The sequence below is a fragment of the Lethenteron reissneri genome, chromosome 50 (genome assembly GCF_015708825.2).
Source record: "Lethenteron reissneri isolate LAM-NWPU_2019-01 chromosome 50, ASM1570882v1, whole genome shotgun sequence".
Classification (NCBI taxonomy): domain Eukaryota; kingdom Metazoa; phylum Chordata; class Hyperoartia; order Petromyzontiformes; family Petromyzontidae; genus Lethenteron; species Lethenteron reissneri.
Genome location: NC_083828.1, coordinates 7,273,110 through 7,300,487, shown reverse-complemented (window position 1 = coordinate 7,300,487; position 27,378 = coordinate 7,273,110). Strand labels below are relative to the sequence as shown.

Here is a 27,378-nt window from a genome sequence, read left to right as displayed (position 1 = left end):
CTGCGGCTGCAGCTGACGAATAATAAGTATAACCCGTAAAAACAAAGTTTTTCACTCTAAATCCTTTATATGGGTGGCGGCTAGAGTCCTCTCGTCCTCTGGCTTGAGATGGCTGCCACCTATGGGTCAGATGATTGTCTGCCAGTATTAAACAATTGGTAATTAAATATTTAATTTGTTTTCCCTAAACAGTGTAAAATTTTTGGAATTTTTTTTCACGAACATTAATTGTCTCGCACAACGAGTCTGTGTGCAAAATGTCAGCTCGATTGGATCACGGGAAGTGGGTTAAAAAACGACCGAAAGATTTGCACGGTCGTAAGCAAGCAAGCAAGCACGCAAGCAAGCAAGCGAACTTAATATAAAGGATTTAAAAAAACGCGAACCACGTGGTCTTTGACGCGCACCGGCCACCGTCGTCGACGTCACCCCGACGGCGCGGCCCTCTGCGTCCGCTCCGTCAAGCTAAACGTTTCCCCGTCTTCATTTTGAACTCAATGTCAATTTTTGTTTAAATAAAACAACGACAACTACAACAAACTAAACCACAGGGGTCATGGCGTTGCCCTCGATCGCCGTGGTCAGTTGCAGCGACAGCTTTTCGGCGGAGGATCTCGTGAAACGTGAGTTCGTTTGCAGCCTCGAGGAGCCTCGCTCTTGCCTGGTTTCCCTGCCCGGGCGAGTGGCGCCTTCCTCGGTAGGCGACGCGGGGGTGGTGGGGGGGGGGGAAGCGCCGGTCGGTGTCTGTTCGTTGTCGTCAGCCATGGTCTATCCACTGCTGCAAGAAGGCCTCCCCAAAGCCTCCCCCCTTCTCTCACGAATCCGTGATGTAGCACACGCCTGTCAAACCCCTTATCAGTGCCCTACCTTATTATTGCAGATCAATTCGGACCGTATTGGTCAGCCCGTGTCCCTTATACATCTCAACGTTCATCCTACAAAGTCCCATCACAAGGGAGAAACACAAACAAATAGATACAAATTACGTCACTAAACACATTTTTTTGCCCGTATTGAAACGGTTGTACGCCGTATAGACCTGACAACTCAATTTTCCCTGCACAAGAATACGGGGTTGAAAGGTATGGGAGTATTAAATAAATGAAAACAACTAAATAAAATCACGACGTTTCGGGCGCAACACAAGCTTCCTTCTTCAGGTGGGGACAACGTAGCGAAAGCATAACCGCTTAAATGTGTGTCTGACACACAATGACGCTTGCGTTGCGCCCGAAAAGTCGTGATTTAATTTAGTTTTCATTTATTTGATTTGATTTTATACCTACGTGACTTTACCGAAAAAAACATAGAGTATGAATCCTTGCAGTCACGAAAGCTTCAAATCTAGAATTAAGGTATGGGAGTAATCCATCGATCCACCTCCACACGAGCTGATGTAAATCGCTCCATTTCCTGCGATTATCGATTCTCAGCCACGGGCTTATAGATCAACCCATTTCAGCAACGCGCCCAATTGCCCAACACACTTTTATTTTATGCTCTTATCATCATCATCATTGTCGACCGTTACAACACTCTGTCTCTTAAGTGTAATTTGTAAGCCGGCATCTCTCTCTCTCCATGCTGCTTTGTGCGAGGCGGTGAGTGGAACCCCCCCCAGGTGTAGTAGCGTCTCCCACATGGCAGGCTGGATCCCACCCCGCTCACCCGGGCATTTAACGCGAGCCCGTGGCCAGAGCACCCGCAATGCCCCCGATTTCGTCAAGATCTCGTCAAGCCAAGCAAGGATACACCTGGACAATTATTTAATTGGCGACTGCAATGCACGTTCGGTTGTTATTGGCTGCGGGGTTTGGGGCGGTGCATGTGACATGTAGTGTTGTACTGTACTGTGTTACCGCCTCTTGTATCCCCTGCATTCACCAACCCGCAATGCCCTGTGTGGTGAAGAATGGTTAAACAATCGGCACGATACGCGAAGCAAGGGGAGGCCTCTTTCAGCGGTTAGACCCGTTTTCTTCACTAACATTCAGAGGGGTGTGCCACTTTCGCCGATAAGACATCATCAGTGTGAGGCCCGTCACACATTTGAAACCATTGGGGTTTGACAGCAGCACAATGATGGGGGTTTTGCCGCACGTTGTTAATTGTCGGGGGCTGCACTTTAGGGGCTGCACTAAATGCCACCAGGGGCCGCCAGTGGACCGTGGGCGAGAGGTCGCAACCGGGTACCCGATACCCGTACCCTACCCGATACCCGGCTACCGGTACCCGGCCGGGTACGGATACGGGTAGCTGTTTGCGGCCCTGGTGCGGCCGGGTACGGGTAGGCCGTGAGTCACTGGTGAGTAACCGTTTGTCGCTCATTTCGGGTAGGGTACGGGTACGGGTAGGGAACGGGTACGCTCATTTCGGGTAGGGTACGGGTACGGGTAGGGAATGGGAACGCTCATTTCTGGTAGGGTACGGGTAGGGAACGGGTACGCTCATTTCGGGTAGGGTACGGGTATGGAACGGGTACCCGTACCCGGCTGGTACGGGTAAGGAATCAAAACCCGTTTGCGACCTCTGCCGTGGGCCTAGTAGTGAAGACCGCTGGGTTAGATCGTCAAAGGGTTGTGCAGGTAATTCATATGAAGATTTCCAGCCGAGGGTGACAGCGTCTATATACGTTCACACCGTACGTCCGTCTGTTCATCCATGAAGGGGTGGGGCGGGGGGGGCACGATAATAATTGCAAAGATGATCCAATGTGAGCGAAGTTTTAGTATAAAGTTGTGTTGTTGTGAAGGTACGTAGCTGATGGATCAATACAACTTATCAAATGGTTGGTGACAACCTGGAGACAGAAACTAAATAAAAAAAAGGACCGTACAGGAACATACAGTAGAGTATTTTCAAAAATTTTAACGTATGTTCTGGCAGCTAGTGTTCGGCTTCCATTACGCTAATTAAATATTGCATAAGTAAAATTTAACGTAAGTCTATAACTACGTAAGATTATTGCAAACTGTTTTTTTTACTGTGTAAAAAATTGCTGGCACATTGTTTATCTATAGCGCAGTTTTTAACCTCTTTTATTTTCAAGCAGGCTTGAAACCTGCACAGTGCTTGAACGGGGCATTAGCACGGTTGGCTATGTACTGTGCGAAAGACGTTCAATATACATACATACATAACATGTATTATAGGCTGCTGAGCTGTGCAATGGGCTTAAAAGGTCAACACGGCAGAGGGCAATGCACCGTATCCGCCGGCGCGTCATCTGCCGCTCCGGTTTTGTACGAACTACGCCGCTAAAACCGCGTGGTTTTTTGTCCGCTGTGCGCAGAGGTTCTGGGAAGCGAGGGCTCGGCGGACGAGAGCGTGACGAGCGAGGACGGTGTGGAGTCGTTCCCGTGGCGCATCGACAACAAGTACTACTCGGCCAGCGTGCGCCTCTGTCCCCTGCGGAGCAAGTCCCTGGTGTCGCGCGAGTTTGGCGAATCGGTGCAGGCCTTCCTCGCCTACTTCGACGCGTCCCAGGTTGGTTTTTGCTTCGCGGACCGTTGCTCGTCTTTCCGCGTCGCCCATCCTTGGCCTCCCCGTCGCGCGATCTTTTTTCTTCACTCCCCGGCGAGAGTACGGATGGATGGAATTGCCGCACATGGCCTCTCTCACCCCGGTCAAGGTCAAGATGTCATCGTGGCCAAAGCTGTTGAGGTCACCGGATGTTCTCTCTGTGGTCGCGTGGATTTATCTCCGGGTCCTCCGTTTTTTTTCCCTCCACATTTTAGAATCAACGTGCTTTTAGAGTATTCTAGATTTGAAGCTTTCGTGACTGCAAGGATTCATACTCTTGGGTTTTTTCGGTAAAATCACGTAGGTAAAAAATAAAATTTTAATTAATAGAAGTAATAATAGAAATAAAATAATAAATCACGACGTTTCGGAGGCAACACAAGTCTCCGTCATCAGGTGGGACTGTCACAGCCAAATTTACTGCATCAAGAGTATGTGGCCGCTATACATTTCCACGTGAAAAGCCACTTAGTTGAGCAATCATTTGTGGCCAGTTTGCTTCTGAAAAAGAGCTACATAGCTCAGTGGGCATTGATTTTAAATTGTTTAGTTGATATGCTCTGTCAGATCCCGCAAACCCTGCACAGTAGACACGTGACTACAGAGATGTACTAATGCAATTGCCATGAGCTCTCGTATCTGTGTTTGTGCGTGTGTGGGGAGTGGTGGTGTAGCGGTTAGCGCACGGCTCGACAAACCCAGCGACCCGAGTTCGATTCCTGCTCACTGAACACCAGTGACGATTAGCTGAACCGGTGTGGAGCCTCTCCTAGGTCGACTCAACCTCAACTGAGTATCTGGTGCGGTGTGTAAACATCGCCATTAGGGAGACAAAGGTGGCCGGGCGTGTTACCGGCCACCAACCCCCTAGTGTTGCCAATGCCAGCATTCATAGGTGTTACTCCGCTTACAGCACTTGCTCCAACAGTCTGTTAAGGCTACACGTGGAATCTTTGTCTTTGTGCAGAAGGGGGCGCTGGCGCAGGTGTCCGAGTGGCTGTCGTTCTCTCAGCACTGGGCGCCATCGGTGCTCGTGCTCGTGTGCGACCGCGTCGACGAGCAAGGTGACCGCAGTGCACGCTGCCCAGGGTTGTCGTGTGTGTGTGTGTGTATGTGCAGACGTGTGTGTGTGTGTGGTGTAGAGAGTGTGTGGTGTAGAGTGTGTGTGTATGTGCAGACGTGTGTGTGTGTGTGCAGACGTGTGTGATATGTAGAGAGTGTGTGTGGTGTAGAGTGTGTGTGTATGGACGTGTGTGTGGTGTAGAGAGTGTGTACGGAGGTGTGTGTGGTGTAGAGAGTGTGTGTGTATGGACGTGTGTGTGGTGTAGAGAGTGTGTGTGGTGTAGTGTGTGTGTATGGACGTGTGTGTGGTGTAGAGAGTGTATGTGTGTGTGGTGTAGAGTGTGTACGGAGGTGTGTGTGGTGTAGATAGTGTGTGTGTGTACGGACGTGTGTGTGGTGTAGAGTGTGTGTGTGGTGTAGAGTGTGTGTGTATGGACATGTGTGTGGTGTAGAGAGTGTATGTGTGTGTGGTGTAGTGTGTGTAGTGTAGAGTGTGTACGGAGGTGTGTGTGGTGTAGAGAGTGTGTGTGTATGGACGTGTGTGTGGTGTAGAGAGTGTGTGTGTGTGGTGTAGTGTGTGTGGTGTAGAGCTCCTCCGGCAGGCAAGGCTGCGTTGGCTGGGTCATGTAGCCCGCATGCCCAGCCACCGCATGCCTAAACAGCTTTTGTTCGGCCGGATCGAGGGGGCTAAACGGTCGCGGCACGGGCTAGAGAAGAGATGGAGTGATGTGGTACAGGAGGACGTGGAGCTGAGTGGACTTGCCGATGACTGGTACCAGCGGTGTCAAGATCGGCCTCAGTGGAGGAGGCTCGTGAAGGACGCTATTGGGCAGTTGGAGGCAGTCGCCCTCCAACAACAACGGAGGGCGGAGGAGCGACGCTCACAACAACGAGCGGAGCGCCGGGTGGCTAAAGCACAGCAAGTTGGTACAGTAGGGGGCACAGGTGGTGCATCAGCCAGTCATCTCGGTCATCTCGGTCAGTCGACCCGTGGCACCTGGGTCTGCCCCGTGACCTCCTGCCAGCATGCGTTCGACACTTCACGTGGCCTCAAGGTGCACATGGCCTGGCACAAGCATCGTGGTGACGTCACCGCCACTTAGTGGCGGTTGTTGTTGTTGTGGTGTAGAGAGTCTGTGTGGTGTAGAGAGTGTGTGTGGTGTAGAGTGTGTGTACGGAGGTGTATGTGGTGTGCCCAGCCTTCATAAGTGCTCGATAGCAGCACATGCCGCAAGAGTCTATTGAGGCTATAGGGGGGATCTTTGTCATTGTATGGGTGTGTAGGTGCTTGCTGACAGCACTTTCCCCGTCAGTCTGTTTAGAGTCTATATGGAGTAGCTTTTGTCTTTGTGCTACTTGCGTGTTGCAGGTGTCTCTCGCAGGGAGGCACAGGAGTGGTGCATCCAGTCGGCATTTGAGTTGGTTGAGTTGAGTCCCCTTGAGGCCCTGGATGAGGATGGTGAGTACCCCCACCCCCTCATCTTCTGCTGTTCCCCATGGTCTAGAGATGGGCTTTCCAAACCTTTCTGTGCACCACTGTCAACCGCCAGCAAATGTTTACAGACCGTCGTTTTTACTGTTTTACGCTCCAAGCTGATTTTCCTGTCGTGCCGAAAATGTGTTGCGATTTTGGGATATCCCATTACTTCTGTGGCACGGGCGAGAGAAGTGATGGACCGATGCGGTACACAAGGATGCGCTTAGTTGATTGGGCTTGCCGGTGACCGGTATCAGCACGGTTAAGATCGGCCTTCGTAGAGGAGGTTTGTCAAGGATGCTGCTGAAGAGTTGGAGGCAGTCACCCTCTAGCAACAACGGAGGGCAGAGAAGCGACGCTCACAACAACGAACGGAGCGGGGAGCGGTTACAGCGCATAGAATTGCCACAGTGGGGAGCACAGTTGGTGCATGTGCCAGTCATCTCTGTCAGTTATCCCATGGCACCTGGGTCTATTCCATGACCAAAATGCACCTAGCATGGCACAAGCACCGTGGTGGTGATGTCACCTCCACTTGGTGGTGAACGGCGGTTGTTGTTGTTGTTCTGTTTTTGTGTGCGTAGATGACTTTCCAGAGACGACTGGCATCAAGAGGATCATTCAGGCCCTGAGTGCCCACGTGTGGCCTAACCTGCAGATGAAAGGTAGGGAAACACTATGTTTATTAACACATCGCACCTCCGATTAGCACGGTTGGCTGCATACGGTGTCAAAGAGGAAAGAAATAGGTTATACATACATACATACAAAGTACCCGACGTGCATTTATTGGTCCGAATAATAGTGAGGTTGATAATTGATTTTTTACCCTTCTATCTGGCAACAAAACTGACACCTTTTTTACAAGGAGTCATGTTTGCATAGACCACAATACCTGCAGTCATAATGCAAACAAAAAAGACAACTCTGATAATGATATGCACTGTCCTTGAAATTGGTCCACACCCGAGACAGCTTTTCTTAGAGCCAGGTGTCAGTTTTGTTGCCAGATAGAAGCGTAAAAAACCGATTATCATATTTTTTATTGGCAAATGAGGTTCCAATGGAATTGTGAGGTTATTAAAAACTCGAGGACAGCCAATCCTATGAATGCCACTCACCACCACTCACCACCACTCACCACCACTCATCACCACTCACCACCACTCATCACCACTCGCCACCACTCGCCACCACTCGCCACCACTCACCACCACTCACCACCACTCATCACCACTCACCACCACTCACCACCACTCACCACCACACATCACCACTCACCACCACTCACCACCACTCATCACCACTCACCAGCACTCATCACCACTCACCAGCACTCATCACCACTCACCACCACTCACCATCACTCACCACCACTCATCACCACTCGCCACCACTCGCCACCACTCATCACCACTCACCAGCACTCACCACCACTCACCACCACTCGCCACCACTCGCCACCACTCGCCACCACTCACCACCACTCACCACCACTCGCCACCACTCGCCACCACTCGCCACCACTCGCCACCACTCGCCACCACTCGCCACCACTCACCACCACTCACCACCACTCACCACCACTCACCACCACTCACCACCACTCACCACCACTCACCACCACTCATCATCTTCATCACTATCCATGGGCAGATAGCGTGTAGGTGTCCACTGCACATTTGGTCATTTGTTGTTTCCACTTTCCTCTGTCTTGTGCCAATATTCTCAAGTGGTGCCGCGTCTTTCTGGCACCGACCTCTTATGTCGTCATCCAGCCATTCTCTGTTAGGTCTTCCTCTCCCTCCGGTTCAATCCATTTTTCCGAACAGCGCACTTTAAATTTCGATTTAAAGCTTTCGTGACTGCAGGGATTCATCTTCTTGGTTCTTTCGGTAAAGTCACGTAGAAGGGAAATAATTGGTGAGAATTGCCTTTTATTACGTTTAAATTTTATTATTTTATTATTTCCCTTCTACGTGACTTTACCGAAAAAACCAAAAAGCGCACTTTAAATGTTCCTGTTGTTGTCCATCCTCCTACACATGTGCCCGAACAGTGCTCTCGCCACTCACCGTTCATCAACTTACCTTGACACTCGCCACCCACCAGTTAACAAAATGCGAACCTCCCAATGAGATTCCAACAGCTCCTCTTGCGGCGCGCTAACCCCCTATGCCACCGCTCCCCACCCCTGTTGCAAACACTGCGGCCGTGTCTCGCAGAGCGGACGGCCGGGGGGATGCTGAGCTGTGCGCTGGGGGCCCTGGAGGGTAGGCGAGCGGGTCCCGGCACACACAGGCAGGTGAGTGGGTCCCGGCACACACAGGCAGGTGAGTGGGTCCCGGCACACACAGGCAGGTGAGTGGGCTCCCCCCCACCTCGTCGCCCCCGCTGACACCCCTACGGTTTGACCCTGAGGCATCGTCACAACTCTGTGAGGCCACCAACGATTGCTCAACTAAGTGGCTTATAATGTGGACATTTATAGCAGCCAAATACTCTAAACTCATGTTTCTAAATGTGGAGGGAGAAAAACCGGAGCACCCCGAGAAAAATGCACGCAACCACGGGGAGAACTTGCAAACTCCAAATATACACGAGGTGTCGGGATCTAACCCACAACCTCCTGTATACCAGGCAAGGGAGTTAACATCTCGCAACCGTGGCACCCTGAGTTGTGCTCAAGTGGTCTTCCTTCCAAGCACCGTCCAGGCTCAGACCTGCTCAGCTTCTGAGCTCTGATGAGAACGGCCAAACTTTTGGTGATTTGGTCGTAGCCTCTCGCACAGGTGTTAACGCGCGCTTGCCTTGCGTGCTCACCTCTGCGTGCTGCCGATTCTCTTCAGTTCGACGAGGACGAGGAGGACGAGGAGGACGAGGAGGAGGGTGACGCGGTGGAGGATGAGGTGGAAGAGGAGGAGGAGGCGTCGCAGGAGGCTGAGAGAGTCACCCCCCAGCCGAATGGCGAGAGCAGGGGGGGGGCGGCCGTGGGTGAGTTGGCGGCACGAACACGCAACGACAGAGACTGGACGCTGTTGTGTGTCAGCGCGGTTGTCGGTAACAAGGAGAGAGACTGGAGACTCTTGATCGCGTGGTTGTCTCTCGCTGTCAGAATCGATGCTGCAGACCGACATCCAGGAGTTGGCGGCGCTCACCACGGCCGACTCTGCCGACTGCGAGAACTTTGAGCGCCTCTACGAGAAGCTGCGCGAGATGAAAGGTGGTGATTAGTTTAATATTTTTTGTCCCTTTTTTTTCTTCCGGTTCCACTTGAACTTGTGGTTCACAGTTGTCGGCCGCACCACCGCGACCCTGTACACGGAGGCCTGTGCGTGCGATGATAGTTTTGATTTCGATTTAAAGCTTTCGTGACTGCAGGGATTCATCTTCTTGGTTCTTTCGGTAAAGTCACGTAGAAGGGAAATAATAATATAATAAAAATAAATATTCATATTCTTAGGTTTTTTTCGGTATTTTATTATTTCCCTACTACGTGACTTTACCGAAAAAACCAAGAAGATAGTTTTGATGTCGAGAGTTATAAGCGGGATGATGGACGGACATTATTTGCTTTTATGGTAGTATAGCGATGATGATGATAAAACAAACATCTTGTAGCTTCCATAACACAGGTTTTTTTGGGTTAGATTGGATGAATATATAAATGTGTCGTTCAACCCGCCACCATCCAACACAGCCAATTAGTAAGGTTTGTCACATAAACAGAACATGCCAATTCGTTACTGGTACAGCACACCGGTGTGTTGGAGAGCAAAGCCACAACATTTACAATCCGAGTACGACGTTTCGCCAGTAATTACAACTAGCTTCATCAGGCGACAGCCAGATTGGTGGAGAAATCCTGTTTCATTCTTTAAATAGAGGGGTAGATTGCTGACATCATTTGTGAGTTATTTTAACTGTGTGTGGTATTACCTTTGAATCTCTGCATCTTTTAAAGAACGCCAGTGAGGACACGTTTATATATTTACGCGATCTAACCCAAACAAAATAAATACCTGTATTATGGATGATATTGGTCGCGAAAGCAGTACGTGTTAAACTGATCTTGCAGCTTATCAACAGTCGTACGATGGCGATTTGATAAATATTTAACTCAATCGTCCGTCAATGATTGTGTGTACGGTATTGCGTTTTGCGTTCAATGGTGTCCTATAGTTTATATGAAGTGCCCTTCTCAATAACATCCGGGAACTCAGGGGAATTTGTTTACAAGTCTACCTCTGAGTTTGCTCGGTTGAAGTGCTCAATAACCTTGGCCTGGGAAGCCAGTTGGGCTGTCAGACTAAAATCAATATTTTATTTATATCTGGAGACGCAGGGATAGAGTTCTGCTTACATGGGCATTTACCCACGATGCTCCAGGGCAATGCATAATGAGTTGCGATTCGTCAATAGGTTGTCTAGAGTCACCAATCGCAAGCAACCGATCGCCCCGTGAACACGGTGTTGTGAGTTCTCCGAGTCATGTCTCACATTCTCAACAACAACAGTAACAACAACACAACAATGTATTTTACGAGTGCTATGTTTGGGGCGCCGTGGTGGCGAGATGTTAACTCTTTTGCCTGGAATATTTGCAGTTGGCATGTGTCTCTCTCCCTGTGGTTGTGTGGATTTTTCTCCGGGTCCTCCTGAATGCGTGTCTTTGAGTTGTGCGCCTTTTGGCGTCATCTGGTCCAACCCATGTGAGACTAGGCTCTAAGGAAAGCTGTCTCGGGTGTGGACCAATCAACTTCAAGGACAGTGCACATTATCAGAGTTATGTGTTTTGTTTGCATTATGGCTGCAGGTATTGTGGTGTATGCAAACATGACTCCTTGTAAAAAAAGGTGTCAGTTTTGTTGCCAGATAGAAGGGTAAAAAACCAATTATCATATTTTTTACTGGCAAATGAGGTTACAATGGTGTAAATTAATATTTATTTAAACAATTTGCTCGTCTTGCAAAACACCCGCAGACCAAGTTACTCGCCATCCCAGGTTTTGCTGTGCATGCATATTGCTGCTGCCGCTGAGACGTGCGGGAATGTTTCTCTGCGTTACAGACAGAGCAGTGACGATGCCACACGGCCAGCGCAAGGTGCACGCCGAGAAGGTAACGACATGTGACCTGACCCAGAGCACGCGTGCCATTCGTCGCTCATCGTCATCAGCCATGATCGATCCGCTGCTGGATGATGAAGGCCTTTCTGAGCCACTGCCATCTCTCGCACGGCCCTGCCATTTGAATGTTCCGTAGAGTGTCTTCACACGGGCCGATTTCATTTCTCCATCTTTTGCGCAGGATCGGTGCTATATGTTTTTGTGCAGGTAACGCGCACACACACAGGGAGCAGTAGTGCAGTGGTTAGCACGCCGTGCTACGAACCCGGCCACCCGAGTTCGATTCCTGCTCGCAGCCAACGAATATCTGAAACGGTCCTGGGACTCCCCTAGGTCGAATCGGCCTAAAAATGAGTACCAGGTGCTGTTGGTAAACATGAGCATCATTGGGTAAAGACAAAGGCGGCCGGGGTGCTGTGGTGGCCACCCACAGCCTCGTGTGCCGTGCCGGCCTTAATAGGTGCTACCCGCAAACTACAACTTGCCCCGACATTCTGTTAAAAGCTGTTCGGGGGGATATTTGTCTTTGTGCAGGTGGCCAAGGCGTTTTGGATGGCTATCGGAGGAGACCTGGATGAAATCGATGGCTTGTCATCTGGGGAAGATTGAGCCCCTTAGGACGAGGGGTTTATGGCTTTCGCAAGGATCGCCTGCAAACTGCTTTAAAAAAAAAACAACGCCTTTTAACGAATCCCCCCACGCTACGCCCCGCAGCTGTTCATCTTTGCTCCACGCTAGAAATCGTTCCTCTGCAGCAGACAAAACACCATGCGGAGGGGATATCAACTCGTCAAATAAAAGTCTTAAGTAATTTCCGGCTCAAATAAGCATCGAGAGCATTGGTGCTCATCTTGTGTTTACAGCCCTGAACCGCGGTGGTGGAAATTTCACATTCCTACGGAGGGGATGATTCTCTCCACAGAATAACCACTGTTGAGTCCCCCACAAAGTGATACCTATTTTATCGTCCCCAAAGGGATGATTGGCTGAGTCAGCCCCCCCCCACCACAACCGCGGGTTGAACCCTCAAATCTTCTAATTGCGAGCTGTGAGCTGCTGCTGCTGCGCCGACCAAGGTTTTCTGTCTAAGCCCCGAGTCAACCTTCACTCAGTGGGGGAGGTCGCTCCTTCTCCTTTGCTGCCCCAGCCATCAGGAAGTCTATTCTCCCCCCAGCCACCATTCTCGCCGACTCCCTGCTCTCATGGTTTGAGTGCAGGCTCACGTCATGAATTGCCTCTGCCTATGCCTAGCTGCCTCTACTCTGTAAAACAAGTATTCCCACTGTCTTGAGATGTCGCCTCGTTTAGACGCCGTTTAAATACTGCGAGTCCTCGTTTAACGCGGCAGTAGATGCGTTCCTGAAAAGTGCCCCGTTAAGTTAATTAAGCGCGTTCGGCGAAAACAGTTTTCCCGTAAATAATGTCGCGATAAAATCTTGACAAAATACGACGTACTGTCAAACCTTGGGTTGCGAGCATAATTCGTTCTGGAAACGTGTTTGTAATCCAAAGCACTCGTATATCAGTTGTGATCACGTGACGCTCGGCACTCGTATTGCAAGACCTCGCTCGTTTATCAAATTAATATTTATTTAAACATTTTTGCTCGTCTTGCAAAACACTCACAGACCAAGTTACTCGCAACCCAAGGTTTTTCTGTGCTTCGTTACACCACGCAGTGAGATGGCGGGACAAACAACTGGGGGCACGCCGCAATTTTACTGTATCACTATGCGTACCGTATCACACCGCTCGGTCGCGCAGCTCGAGAAAGTAGTTTGTCGTCGACCCGTTCGGGAACCGCATTGTAACGGTGCGCGTCCCGTTTCACAACGGGCGCGTCGCGCGAAATACGTTGCCTCGTGGAAGAACTGCGTTAAAGCGAAAACGCGTTGAGCGACGGACTTGCCGTACACATTGTGTTGGATATCGTGCCTCTAATGGTTGCAGGGGTCATTATGCAACACGTTGAAAATAGCTGTCGCTCTCGCGATTCACGCACGCTTCATGAGCACGTGAGAAATTTCTCATGCACGGTATCCATGCCACGGACTGCGCCCTGCACCCTCCGTCTCAAAAGGCTCGTGATCTATGATTTTGGATCTTCTCATGTAATGGATTCGCATTGCATCTGCAGCAAGTCACAGACCACACTGAAAACGAAACGGAGGTTGTGGTGCATGGCCACATCTGCAATACACCCGGGGTGCGTACAGTGGGCAAGAGCGCTTCTATTGAACGGCCTGTTTAGCCCACAGCCGTCCCTTGGGCTACGGCGAATCTGGGCGACTGCCCCAGGCCCCACGTTTGGGGGGGGGGGCGCTTTGACGTCACGGTGTCGGATGTGATACTTCCGGTTTAGTTTGAAGGTGTGGCAGGGTGGGTTTCTCCGTGTCCCGTACCCTTCCTATCGACGACCCTACCCATAGCGCTTCGTCGTAACCGGAGCTGAACGTCGCGTGGTTCGTGTCAAAATCCAGCCAATCGGAGGAGGAGGCGCCGCTCATTGGCTGAGCGGTTGCGTGACGTTGCGAGGCGCTCGGCGTCGCCAAAGGCGGCACCGTTCAATTGGAGCCAGCGCCCCCGGACGCCTCGTAGTGTCGCCACGGCAGAGCGCTCTGCACATTGGAAACGCGCACCACGCTCCACCCCGGCTTACAGACCATCGCACGCTCGGGATTTCGTACGGATTATCGGAGGCGCGACCATAGAGCGCTTTGTCTTTGTTTGTTTGCCTCTGCGTCGTGTTGAGTTTCCTTGTGTAAATCCCACTGCTCATGCCAGCTATCGAAACCCGATATACGTGGCCGTGGTGGTTGGTAACTCAGGCGACGTGGGGTTATTTTATTTTTTAAAACGGTACAATTGTCGCTCGCAGTGCGCCCGCACTCGATCGCACCACCGCTGCACAACAAGTAGTCGGTATGTAGGGGGGCCGTCCATAAATGACGTCACCCACCTGGGTGGGGGGGGGGGTCAGACATTTGTGACGATGTGTGACGAGGGGGGGGGGGGTGAGAAATGTGATGTCACATCAAAATGTGCAACTTTAAATAAATATAGACAACACGTTCTACTTAATTAAATTTACTTTTTGATAAATGTTTTCTCCTACAACATCAGAGTGCAGCGGCCACATTGAATACGCACTACAATGACAATTGTTTAAAGCGATTTGAAGCATGGTTTTTTTTGGGGGGGGGGGGGGCAGATCTTTGTGATGTCACATTTGAGGGGGTCTGACTTTTTGTGACGGCGTGTGACGAGGAGGGGTGGTCAAAAATCGTCCAACATCGTCCAAATTCGCGTGACGTCATTTATGGACGGCCCCATTCTGCACGCGTTAGACAACCCGCGCTGACCAACGTGGTGAAGTGTGGTCAAAGAATCCCCCTCTGAATACCCACAAAGACGTGGGGTGGAATCACTGATCCAGCAGTGAATTGACAAAAAGAGCTGTATATGTACATCGCAAAAAAAAATGTTGATAAATTTACTGAAATAACAAACAGGCCATGTGGACAAACCTAAGCATGCTACCTTAAGTCTGCCTATTCCATCGTCTCTAGTTGTGCCTACGGTAAAAAAAAATATGATCATTAATTCTAACTGTTCTTTGTTCAACCAGGAAAGCCTGACTTGACGTGTCAAGACGTGTTATTGATGCGGTTCCTGCTACATTAGTATGTTTGGCGTTGAATGATTGTCATTGTTCATGAGCGTTTTGCTTTGTTGGAGGAAACCCACCACGCACACGAGGGGGATGATGTTTCTAAAGCTCCACAAAGATTGATTCAAGAATGTATTGCTGTAACGCCATCTCCTGGCTCACCTTGCTTTCCTGCGTTGACTCTGCTGTCTCTCCTCCGCGTGTACAATTATCTTGGGTGAATTCTAATGTTTTTGATCGTTTGCGTAGGCCTATATTGTGTATAACGTTAATCAAGTTATTTTTGTATTTTGTGTAATGCAGGGTTCTTTCAACGCTAATTTCCAGGAGGCCACGTGATACAATGGCCGTGTGTTCTGGTGGGCCACGTGATATCAATTGTAACGCGATGTCTTCGCGAAAGCGTCATGACATTACGTGCGTAACGGCTATCGCTAAACTGGATCTCGTATTTATCTCGCTTTTGATCTGGTTCGTCTGCATCTCTCAGTGTCTTGGCGGGCCGTAGCTGAATGCGGTCACACACCGAAACCTCTTTTTTTCTACTGCACAAGCCGAGCCGTGCTGCTGACGTCACGTGCAGCGAATAGTCGAGACGCAGTGACGCTGGGAACCCGCAGTCGTTAGTACCTTCCCCCCACTTGGCCCTGCTTGGTCCCCCCCCCCCCAGTCAGATTCATATCAAAAACTAAAACCATTTATTTTTATTTTACCAGGTAAGGCCCACTGAGCATATCGTAGTTTGGTTCCAGCTCGGCTCGGATGTGCCAGTGGAAAATTGTAAAAAGAGCCTTCGGGGCTCAGGTGTGATCCGCTGGTCCCCAATTTGAAGGACCGATTTGTTGTGCATAATCTTATTTCAGTTATATATATACACACTCATTAATTTTAATGTAGCTAGTTTCGTCAATCGACTTGAAATCACAAGCACTTGTGATCACTTCGAACCACAACCGGCTTTCGCTACAGGTGACGCCACAGTACGGCATTCTCCACACGCGTCGTGATTGGTTCATGGAGCCCCATATCATTTTGAATGCCGGATTGGTGATTGGCCGCATCAAGCTACATGCGCGTGTGTGTGTTGGTGGAGGACTGGTTGTCGACTGAATTGTGTATGTAGTGGTGGTGGTGGTGATGCAAACGTCGTGTAGTTTTTGTACACATTTCTATGTACATTGAAAATAAACGTTGATCAGCAGGGTGTATACTGTATTAAGCTGTGCGGTGTTCACTCGCGAGCCTTCCACACGTGGCCTCAAAACTTCACGTGGCCTCAAAGCCCACCTGGCCTGGCACAGGCGCCGTGGTGACGTCACCGTCACTTAGTGGTGACGTCACCGTCACTTAGTGGTGAATCCACAGGTATTGGTGTAATCTAATATCTCATTCGCCAAGCGGTTGTGGCTACCCACTGTGGCTTGTACATCCAACACCGGAGGGAGCGATGCTTGGTGGATCAGGCACAAGTTGTCAAACTCAGAATCAGAATATTTATACTGGTAGGAATCTCCTGGTTACACCAGCCCACAGGGGATTATTGTGTCCGTCCGTCGTGAATCCATAAATGGGAGGGGGAGGGTGGGTAGGGAGGGTGGGGCTGGATGGGGAGGGGCTGGTCACCCCGTGGTGCCCTTATAAAACTCAACGTTTAACCTACTCACGCCGGCTTGTACCCGCCCTCACAGTCGGCCATATTTGCGGAATACACCACGCCGCCGTTGACCCTGGCCATTGACCGAGCAACCCAACGTTCCTCCGTAGGAATGTGTTTTAACATGGGATGACGTTTCACTCAAATTGTGTTTGAGTTTTATTTAAGAAATTATTCCAAAATCGAGTGCGCTTATCATTAACCCCGTGGCCTTAAAGGGAATTCTGTAGAAAAGGCTACATTTCTGACAACGGCTCTTATTCAGAAACTAGCCTTTTGCTCGTCCAAGGACGGGTGTATTGCAGTAAATCTGAAACTTGCAAGCGAAAATCAGACCACGACGTGTTATTCATTGCATCACATCGTGTGCAATTTGTAAGGGCGCGGTGACACAGACTTAGTTCATTTAAAGGTTATAATCCCTTGTTCATCATGACGTCCTTTTTACTTTGATGTCTCAACAGCGTTACGGAGATCACGTGACGTGAGGGTTCTGCCTTTGTAGTGAGGGTTGTGAGTTGACGCCGAGGAGGGGGGAGGAGGCGCCTCGCCCCCCCATGTGGAGTGACGTCACCCGCTAATTATTAATGATGGGGTGTGTCCATTTGGAAGACGTCACCTCTTCATGATTATTAATGAGGGGGGTTGTTCGATGTGGAGTGACGTCACCTGCTCGATGATTATTAATGAGGGGGGGTTCCATGTGGAGTGACGTCACCCGCTCATGATTATTAATGAGGGGGGCTGGCCGACGTGGAATGACGTCACGCACGGGACACACAAACATTGGCTCATCATAGTAGTAAATAACGTCATCTTCACTAACCTGCGCCCGTTACTCTCAAATAACCCATCATCTCTTCTCTCCTAGCTCATCTTACTGCTACACCCTGGCCCACCCCCCAGCTACAGCCATGTCAACCCCTATCACTACCCCAACCCCTATCACTACCCCTACCCCTATCACTACCCCCACCCCTATCACTACACCCACCCCTATCACTACCCAACCCTTATCACTACACCAACCCCTATCACTACCCCAACCCCCATCACTACCCTAACCCCTATCACCACCCCAACCCCTATCACTACCCAACCCTTATCACTACCCCAACCCCTATCACTACACCCACCCCTATCACTACCCAACCCTTATCACTACCCCAACCCCTATCACTACCACAACCCCCATCACTACCCCAACCCCTATCACTACCCAACCCTTATCACTACCCCAACCCCTATCACTACCCCAACCCCCATCACTACCCCAACCCCTATCACTACCCCAACCCCTATCACTACCCCCACCCCTATCACTACCCAACCCCTATCACTACCCCAACCCCTATCACTACCCCAACCCCTATCACTACCCCCACCCCTATCACTACCCAACCCCTATCACTACCCCAACCCCTATCACTACCCCAACCCCCATCACTACCCCAACCCCTATCACTACCCCAGCCCCTATCACTACCCCAACCCCCATCACTACCCCAACCCCCATCACTACCCCAACCCCTATCACTACCCCAACCCCTATCACTACCCCAACCCCCATCACTACCCCAACCCCTATCACTACCCCGACCCCTATCACTATCACCACCCCTATCACTACCCCAACCCCTATCACTACCCCAACCCCCATCACTACCCCAACCCCCATCACTACCCCAACCCCTATCACTACCCCAACCCCTATCACCACCCCAACCCCTATCACTACCCCAACCCCTATCACTACCCCAACCCCTATCACTACCCCAACCCCTATCACCACCCCAACCCCTATCACTACCCCCACCCCTATCACTATCACCACCCCTATCACTATACCCCTATCACTACCCCAACCCCTATCACTACCCCAACCCCTATCACTACCACAACCCCCATCACTACCCCAACCCCTATCACTACCCAACCCTTATCACTACCCCAACCCCTATCACTATCCCAACCCCCATCACTACCCCAACCCCTATCACTACCCCAACCCCTATCACTACCCCCACCCCTATCACTATCACCACCCCTATCACTATACCCCAACCCCTATCACTACCCCAACCCCTATCACTACCCCAACCCCTATCACTACCCCAGCCCCTATCACTACCCCCAACCCCTATCACTACCCCAACCCCTATCACTACCCCAACCCCTATCACTACCCCAACCCCTATCACTACCCCAACCCCTATCACTACCCCAGCCCCTATCACTACCCCATTCCCTATCACTACCCCAGCCCCTATCACTACCCCCACCCCTATCACTACCCCAGCCCCTATCACTACCCCTATCACTACCCCAGCCCCTATCACTACCCCAACCCCTATCAATACCCCAACCCCTATTACTACCCCAACCCCTATCACTACCCCAGCCCCTATCACTACCCCAACCCCTATCAATACCCCAACCCCTATCACTACCCCAACCCCTATCACTACCCCAACCCCTATCACTACCCAGCCCCTCCTGAACCACTCCCACCTGTCACCATAACTAACACCACCACGTTTTTTAACCCCACTCTTTATTTTAACCACTTATCATTTCCTGTGCAATGTTTATAATTGTTGTAAAGCGCCTCTAGCGCAGGCACTATGCGGTACAAGTCTACATAAGATAAGCTAATCAATCAACACATACACCACGCGTGTAATCGATTCGCAGAAACACTCCATCGATTTCTAATCTCATAAAAAATTAACCCGTAAAAACAAAGTTTTTCACTATAAATCCTTTATATGCGTGGCGGCTAGAGTCATCTCGTCGTCTGGCTTGAGATGGCTGCCACCTATGGCTCAGATGATTGCCTGCCACCATTAAGCAATTGGTAATTAAATATAAAAAAAAAATTCCTAAAAAGTGTAAAAATTTGGAAACAAATTTTCACGAAAATTAATTGTCACGCACAACGAGTCTGCGTGCAAAAATATCAGCTCGATTGGATCACGGGAAGTGGGTTAAAAAACGAGCGAAAGATTTGCACGGTCGTAAGCGCGCAAGCAAGCAAGTGAACTTAATATAAAGGATTTAATAATATAAAGGATTTAAAAAGAAATCTGCGTAGGAATCGGAATCGTCAGTCTTTAGCTTGCGGCTGTTTACGAATCGATTCCCCGACGAGAGGTCCGCCCCCCACGTGACGTCACGCGGACACGTGGTCTGTGTGGGGCCTTGCGACCGAAGGCGGCTCCTGGCTGTCGCTTAATTTATAAAATTATTTAAAGATTTTTTTTTTAACTTAAATTCCTCCACCCGCTCGCCGCGCGTGTAATTTTAATTCGCTTCCCACCGCTGTTATTATCATCATCGCTATTTTACCTCAATTAATTCACGCCGTTTTAAATCGCGCTCACATTTCTTATTCTCTCGTTGTGTGTGTGCTGCTGCTGCTGGTGCTGGCGGCGTTGGCGTCGTAAATGAGCGCTTGTTAATAAAATGTAATTTTACGTAAAAAAAAAAATTTGTTAAAATAAATTTTAACTCTCCATTGGCGGCAGCAGCGGCGTTGTAATGTGAAGTCAAGCAGTAATCGCGTCTGTTGTATCTTGACGAGAGACCCACCACCACCACTAGCACAGCCACCACAGCCTGCCCGCCTCGCCGCGCCTTCGGCGGCAGGGCATGGAGCGAGCCGGGCAGAGGGACGCGGCATTCGTAGAGGTGAGAGATTGTTGTGTGTGTGTGGGGTGGTGGTGGTGCAATTTTAAGGGGGTTCTTACATTGGGTGGGGGGCTATAGAGTGTCTTTGTGAGTGTGCGGGGGGGGGGGTGCCTCTGCGGTTTGTAGGGGGCTGTGTAGGGCGTTGTCTTTATGGGTCGTTTGGGATCGGTCACTCTGTGTGTGTGTGTGTATGGTTTGGGATTGTAATGGGTGTGTATGGTTTAGGATTGTAATGAGTGTGTGTATGGGATTGTAATGGGTGTGTTTGGTTTAGGACCGTTGTGTGTATGGTTTGGGATTGTAATGGGTGTGTATGGTTTGGGATTGTATTGAGTGTGTATGGTTTAGGACCGTTGTGTGCATAGTTTGGGATTGTAATGGGTGTGTATGGTTTGGGATTGTAATGGGTGTGTATGGTTTAGGACCGTTTTGTGTATGTGTGTGTATAGTTTGGGATCGTAATAGGTGTGTATGGTTTAGGACCGTTGTGTGTATAGTTTGGGATCGTAATGGGTGTGTATGGTTTAGGACCGTTGTGTGTATGGTTTGGGATTGTAATGGTTGTGTATGGTTTAGGACCGTTGTGTGTATGGTTTGGGATTGTAATGGGTGTGTATGGTTTAGGACCGTTGTGTGTATGGTTTGGGATTGTAATGGTTGTGTATGGTTTAGGACCGTTGTGTGTATGGTTTGGGATTGTAATGGTTGTGTATGGTTTAGGACCGTTGTGTGTATGGTTTGGGATTGTAATGGGTGTGTGTAGTTTAGGACCGGTTTGTGTGTGGGTATGTTTCGCTTGGGATTGTAATGGGTGTGTATGGTTTAGGACCGTTTTGTGTGTGTGTATAGTTTGGGATCGTAATGGGTGTGTGCATGTATGGTTTGGGATTGTAATGGGAGGGTGTGTGTGTGTATGGTTTTGGGTTGTAATGTGTGTGTGTGTGGTTTAGGACCGTTTTGTGTGTGTGTGTAGAGTTTTGGGCTGTGATGGGTGTGTATGGTTTTGGGTTGTGATGGGTGTGTATGGTTTTGGGTTGTAATGTGTGTGTGGTTTAGAACCGTTTTGTGTGTGTGTGTAGCGTTTTGGGCTGTGATGGGAGTGTATGGTTTTGGGTTGTGATGTGTGTGTGTGGTTTAGGACCGTTTTGTGTGTGTGTGTAGAGTTTTGGGCTGTGATGGGAGTGTATGGTTTTGGGCTGTGATGGGTGTGTATGGTTTTGGGTTGTGATGGGTGTGTATGGTTTTGGGCTGTGATAGGGGTGTATGGTTTTGGGCTGTGATAGGGGTGTATAGTTTTGGGCTGTGATGGGTGTGTGCGTGTCTATGGGGGTATCTAAAGTTATTTTGGGACTCTAAAGGGGTATAAGGGGGTCTCGAGGGGACTGTGATGAGGCTTGTGGGCATCTGTTGGGGTCTCTGTGTCGTCTGTGGGGTCTATTCGAATCCGACATCAAGGGGTGTTTAGAGTCTCTGGCAACGGGCGACACGAGTTCGATTCCCTCACACGGCCAACACCAGTGACGAATATCCGAACCGGTCCCGGGCCTCCCCTAGGTCAACTCGGCCTCAAATGAGTACTTGATGCGATGTGTAAACATCGCCGCTGGGTGTTAGGCAAAGGCGGTCGGGCGTGGTGCTGGTCATCCACTACCTCGTGTGCCGTGCCGGCCTTTATAGGTGCTCGCTAAAAGCACTTGCCCCTACAGTCTGCTAAGGCTATACGGGGGATCTTTGTTGACCGTGGGACTATTGGGGTCTCTGGGGATATAGGGGTTGTTCATGGGGTCCCTGGGAGTTTATGGGGTTTGGTTGGCTCTTCGTGTGCGGCGGTGTCTATGGGAATTGTAGGACAGTGGTGTCGACCATATTTGTCTGTGGTGGCTTGCTGTACATGGGGGGCTGTGGTGGTATAGGGGGTAGTTTATGGGATATCTATTGGGGTTTATAGGGTTTGTGGGAGTCTCGGGTATGTATGGGATCTCCCGGGGCCTGGTGGTTTGTGTAGATGTCTGTATGGGATCTGTGGAGGTATATGGGGTGGTTATGGCCCCTGGAGATCTGCTTTGGGTTTTTTTTGGGATTTCTATGGGGGTGTGTTTGTGGTCCGTTGGGATCTGTGCTAGGGTGCGTGCTATTCATCGATTCGTTGATATATAATGGATGTGTATGAGGTCTCTGAGGTGGGAGGCTCTATACGGTTTGAGGGGAGTTGTCTTTCAAAGGCCCCCTCGTCTTTGTTTTAGCTACATTGGTGTATGTGGACATTTGTGATGGTCTATGGAGCTTTGTGATCTATCTTTGTATATGGGGATGTTTGTGATGCTCTGGAGATGTAGGGCTGATGGTCTCATACCTGTCAACCCCTTGTCAGTGCCCTACCTTATTACAGACCAATTCAGACCTTATTGGTCACCCTGTGCCCTTAAAAATCTCAACGTTCATCCGACAAAGTCCCATCACAAGGGAGAAACACATTTCGATTTAAAGCTTTCGTGACTGCAGGGATCTCATTCAGACACTGTCTTTCTGACAGACCTGTTCTTCACCTCAGGACGGCTGCTTGCGTTGTGGCCGAAACGTCGTGAGAATTATTTTATAATGTTTTATTTTTATTATTTTATTATTTCCATTCTACGTCACTTTACCGAAAGAACCAAGAAGAAGGGAGAAACACACACAAAGACAAACACATTTGTTTGCACGTATTGAAACGGCTGTACGTCGTATGCACCTGAAAACTTTATTTGCCTGTACAATAATACGGCTCAACCGTATGGGTTGACAGGTATGTGGTCTATGAAGTTTTCTGATTATCTGTGGAGCTTTCCGATGGTTCATAGATGTCTTCGATAGTCTGCGAAGGCATGTGCTGCTAAATGAAAGTTTTGTTTTGGTATGTGGAAGTTCTTGATTGTCCATGGAGATATGTGATTGTGAAAGTTTGTGGTGGCCGATTGAAGCACGTGATGAACTTTGACCATTAAGACAAGGATATGTGCCCAACAGCGATGCGTATACATATGGCACAGACAGATGTCCTTGAAAACCAGGTGAGCCGTGGTGGTGCTAACCCTTTGGGGGGCCGAAGCAGAAATTATTAATTGGGTTCATCCGACTACAAATATGATGGACTGTACTGGATAAGCACAGTTGCTTTGGTATATCACAGTTAGTTATTTGGATTTAAGGATGTGAATTCAAGCTGATATTTAATGCACCCCAGTGCTTAATTTTAGCCGGAACAGTCCGGAGTGCATTTAAAAAATATATTATTGGTACGGCACATCCATCTCGCCTTATTCTGTCCACTCGTTACTGCATCTAATTCGTATAAACTTGTTAATAGGGTTAGAAAAATATAGGGTTTTATAGTAAATAATTATTATGGATAGGCCTGCTTTGTATTCTTGTGTTAGTGCCTTATGCTGGTAATCGCTAATGCAAGCCATCCTGAAAATTATCGATTGAGAAATTGACTTCTGGTGCATCCCTATTTGTGTTATAAATCTGAGGCCCCCTTGAACTATTTGTGGCCCAATCTCAGAATCGGAATATTTTATTCATACTTGAGGAATCCGATGAGCTATAAAGTTATTTTTCACAGATGCCCAGTAGGTGCAGGTCAGAACGTTACAACAATAATATAAAAACACAACAGGAGTTCAAAGTATAGAAAAGGTAAATGAAATCACTTAAAAGTATATCCACAAATAAAAATAAACTATGATTTTTATTATCTTACCAAGTTAAGGCTCACTGAGCTATTAACTTATTTTTCAGAAGCGACCTGGCCACAAATGATAGCTCAACTAAGTGGCTTTTAATGATAATTTAAAAGTATAAAGCGCTCTTAAACAGTTGTTTTCGGGGCGCTACGTGCTTAGTTTGCTTGCAGCCAGTGATGCTGACAAAGTAAAATACAGCATTGAGTTATTTTTTGCCGATTACAGATGTGCCACGCCTCACCACGCCAATTCAAGGCTCGGCTTGTGCTTTTAAACTCCAGCCTGGCGAAGGGAGGGGGGGGGGTGCAGGGTGCGTTGAGACGGTGCCGGTGAATGTGTAAGTTGATTGGGGCGGCGGCTGTAGTTCAGAATTTTAATTCGCAAAAAGTTGGCCCCATTATGAGCCAAGCGAGCCACAGTCCTACGTGTTAAAAAAGATGTTTACACAGCATTTCCTCCGCGTTACCGTGGGCGGATACACAGTGACCCGCATACAGGGCAAGGTGGTGAAGGCGCAGCCCTGCAGTTGCTCGCTCGCACCACTGCTGGCAGAAGGGCCTCCACTCGAGGGAGGTCCAGAGAGCAGAGGTCGCAAACGGGTTTTAATTCCTTACCCGTACCCGGCCGCACCAGGGTCGCAAACGGGTACCCGTACCCGGCCGTAACCGTACCATACCCGTACCCGGCCGGGTACGGGTAGGGTACGGGTATCGGGTACCTGATTGCGACCTCTGGGATGAAGCCATGTTGCAGGCGCGGGTGGGTTGATTCTAGGAACTTGAATTGTGAGAAGAGAAAAGACGTTGGGAAATGAGTGACAAACAGTTACTCACCAGTGACTCACGGCCTACCCGTACCCGTACCCGGCCGCACCAGGGTCGCAAACGGGTACCCGTACCCGGCCAGGTACGGGTAGCCGGGTATCGGGTAGGGTACGGGTATCGGGTACCCGGTTGCGACCTCTGCCAGAGAGCCCCTTTTAGAGCCGTGGTTCCAAACCTTTCCTGGAGTCGGGGAGCACCGTCAACCCTCTCAAGTCTTCTTATTTTGTACGGCTGCTGATGTGGATGCAGAGCCACAACGACAGTTTCACACAAGCCGAGATAACCGCGTCAGGAGTAGCGCAGTGTATCGCTGTGATGTCTCTCTTTCGTATTTGTGGATCGGGCATTGCGTCGTTCTATGTTGTACGGTCTGGTCTGGTTCTGGATGACCGTAGTTGAGTAATGTTTGCGGACCGCCGTGCAGTAAAAACTAAAATCTGGTGGCTTTGTGGAAGAAGATGGCATCTGAAGCAGTTCCGCAATTTCCCACAGGATGGGCATCACCGCTGCAGAGCGAGCGCTGGGACTTGGTCGTCCGTGCTTGCTCGACATTCCGCGTATCACAGGATGTTTTGTTAGGGGGACCCCTAAAAAGGGAAGAAAAAAATTTAAATCGCACGCCCGCTAAACTTAGCTTGAACGGCGTGCATGCCAATGTTGACTCGTGGTTAGCCTCGTCCTAGCTCTGCGCAGAAACATCACTACTCCAGCATTGGATTGTGCATTCCAGAATTAGATTGTGATTTTTCACTGGTTCAAGCGGTGGTGCCTTGGCTTAATTTTACGTTGCCTTAATTTGTTTCATTTTCGATTTAAAGCTTTCGTGACTGCAGGGATTCATCTTCTTGGTTCTTTCGGTAAAGTCACGTAGAAGGGAAGTAATAAAATAATAAAAATAAAACATAATAAAATAATTCTCACGATGTTTCGGCCACAACGCAAGCAGCCGTCCTCAGGTGAAGAACAGGTCTGTCGGGGAGACAGCGGCTTCAGACGCTTCCCTTCTACGTGACTTTACCGAAAGAACCAAGAAGATTAATTTGTTTCACTTAAAAAAAACATAAATAACACGTATGTATTCCATAAATAAGACAAAGGTCCTTTGTATAGCCTCAACAGACAGTTGGGGCAAGTGTTGTTATCGAGGAGCACCTATAGAGGTCTTTGTCTCCCTCGTGGCATTGTTTATCTCTGAGTACCTATAAGTACACACACACACCAGTTGGTGCACTCATGCTTAGAGGTGCACATTACGTCATTTTTTTGTATTCTTAGTGTTCATTGTCATTGCCAAATACAGCCAGACTAAGGCCCTCAGGAATCTGAGGGTCCGTGGCATTGCCAGACTAAAGCATCTCCAGGATTTAAGTGGCGGTTTCCTGTTTGGGCTTGGTTTTAGTGTTCTTAGGGTTCGTTGTTTATTTCCTGACACCCAAGAGAGCCAGACAGAGCCACCTTTTTGCACTTGTAAGGTTTCCGTGTGAATTGCCCCAAGCCGAGAGAGTCAGAATAAGGGACGCTTACTATTCTCAGCGCGTGTTGTAATTGTCCAACGTTTGCACTGCCGGACAAAGGCACACCCTCAGGATTCATAGGGTCCATATTGCTCTCAGTGGCTGCGTGTTATTGCCCGTTCCTCGCACAGACAGACTGAGGCACTTTAGCGTTCGGTGCTATCGCCCTCGTGCTCAGAACCAAAATCCAAGAGCAGAATAGCTGCAGCGCACCAAATCCCATGACACAGCGAGAACACGGCGCACGAGCGGGTGTGTGTAGCGGCGGTGCAGACGCGTGGCGTGGCTTGGGCGTGTGCCCGTCTGCGTGCGTGCTGGGCTGAGCACGCAGTGACGGACGTGTATGTGTCAGCAGACGGGCTGATGTAACTTCACTGTCCAGTGATGCGCGGTGTGCTGGTCTTAATCAGCAGAAAATACCATCACTGGCAACAACAGCGCCATCGCCGTCGCCTCCACAACCACCACCTCTATCGTAATGATAATTGGTTCTTTACCCTTCTATCTGGCAACAAAACTGACACCTTTTTGCAAGGAGTCATGTTTGCATAGACCGCAATACCTGCAGTCATAATACAAACAAAAGAACATAACTCTGATAATGTGCACTGTCCTTGAAGTTGATTGGTCCACACCCGAGACAGCTTTCCTTCGAGCCTAGTCTCATATGGGTTGGACCAGATGACGCCAAAAGGCGCACAACTCAAGGACAATGCACCATCAGAGTATGAGAGCTCGGGGCAAGCATCTACACTATGGGGACCTCATTTGCCAGTAAAAATATGATAATTGGTTCTTTACCCTTCTATCTGGCAACAAAACTGACACGATGCTTACCACCTCTATCGTCACCACCCCCTGTTCCACCACTAACACTGCCACCACCCGCACCATCATCAACGCCGCAAGCATCACGACCCCCCATCTCTACGAGCAACAGCAGTGCTAATGCCGCCACCACAACCACCACTGCTATCGGCTTCACACTGTCAGTGCCACCAACACCGCCACTGCCACTACCAACACAATCCCCACTTCCCAACACGACCACACCCACTGTCAGCACCACCACTACGCAGGACTGGGCAATGAAGAGCATTAATACTGGTAG

General features: G+C 49.5%; 2 protein-coding genes across 2 annotated transcripts in view; both read left to right on the top strand.

Moving 5' to 3' along the window:
• Positions 1 to 412: 412 nt before the first annotated feature.
• Positions 413 to 16,075, top strand: LOC133355143 (alpha- and gamma-adaptin-binding protein p34-like). Its single transcript, XM_061572468.1, has 10 exons — positions 413 to 623; positions 3,293 to 3,486; positions 4,490 to 4,586; positions 5,954 to 6,043; positions 6,646 to 6,726; positions 8,287 to 8,366; positions 8,911 to 9,055; positions 9,177 to 9,284; positions 11,133 to 11,182; positions 11,725 to 16,075. Exons 1-10 carry the CDS (start codon positions 557 to 559, stop codon positions 11,797 to 11,799), a joined length of 987 nt encoding a protein of 328 aa, XP_061428452.1. The 5' UTR covers positions 413 to 556; the 3' UTR covers positions 11,800 to 16,075.
• Positions 16,076 to 20,123: 4,048 nt separating this feature from the next.
• The window catches only part of LOC133355158 (CBP80/20-dependent translation initiation factor-like), a 31,436-nt gene continuing 24,181 nt past the window's right edge, over positions 20,124 to 27,378 (top strand). Inside the window, exon 1 of the mRNA XM_061572488.1 lies at positions 20,124 to 20,204. Coding sequence (XP_061428472.1) covers positions 20,166 to 20,204 — 39 coding nt within the window. The 5' untranslated portion in view covers positions 20,124 to 20,165. The remainder of the gene's footprint in view (positions 20,205 to 27,378) is intronic.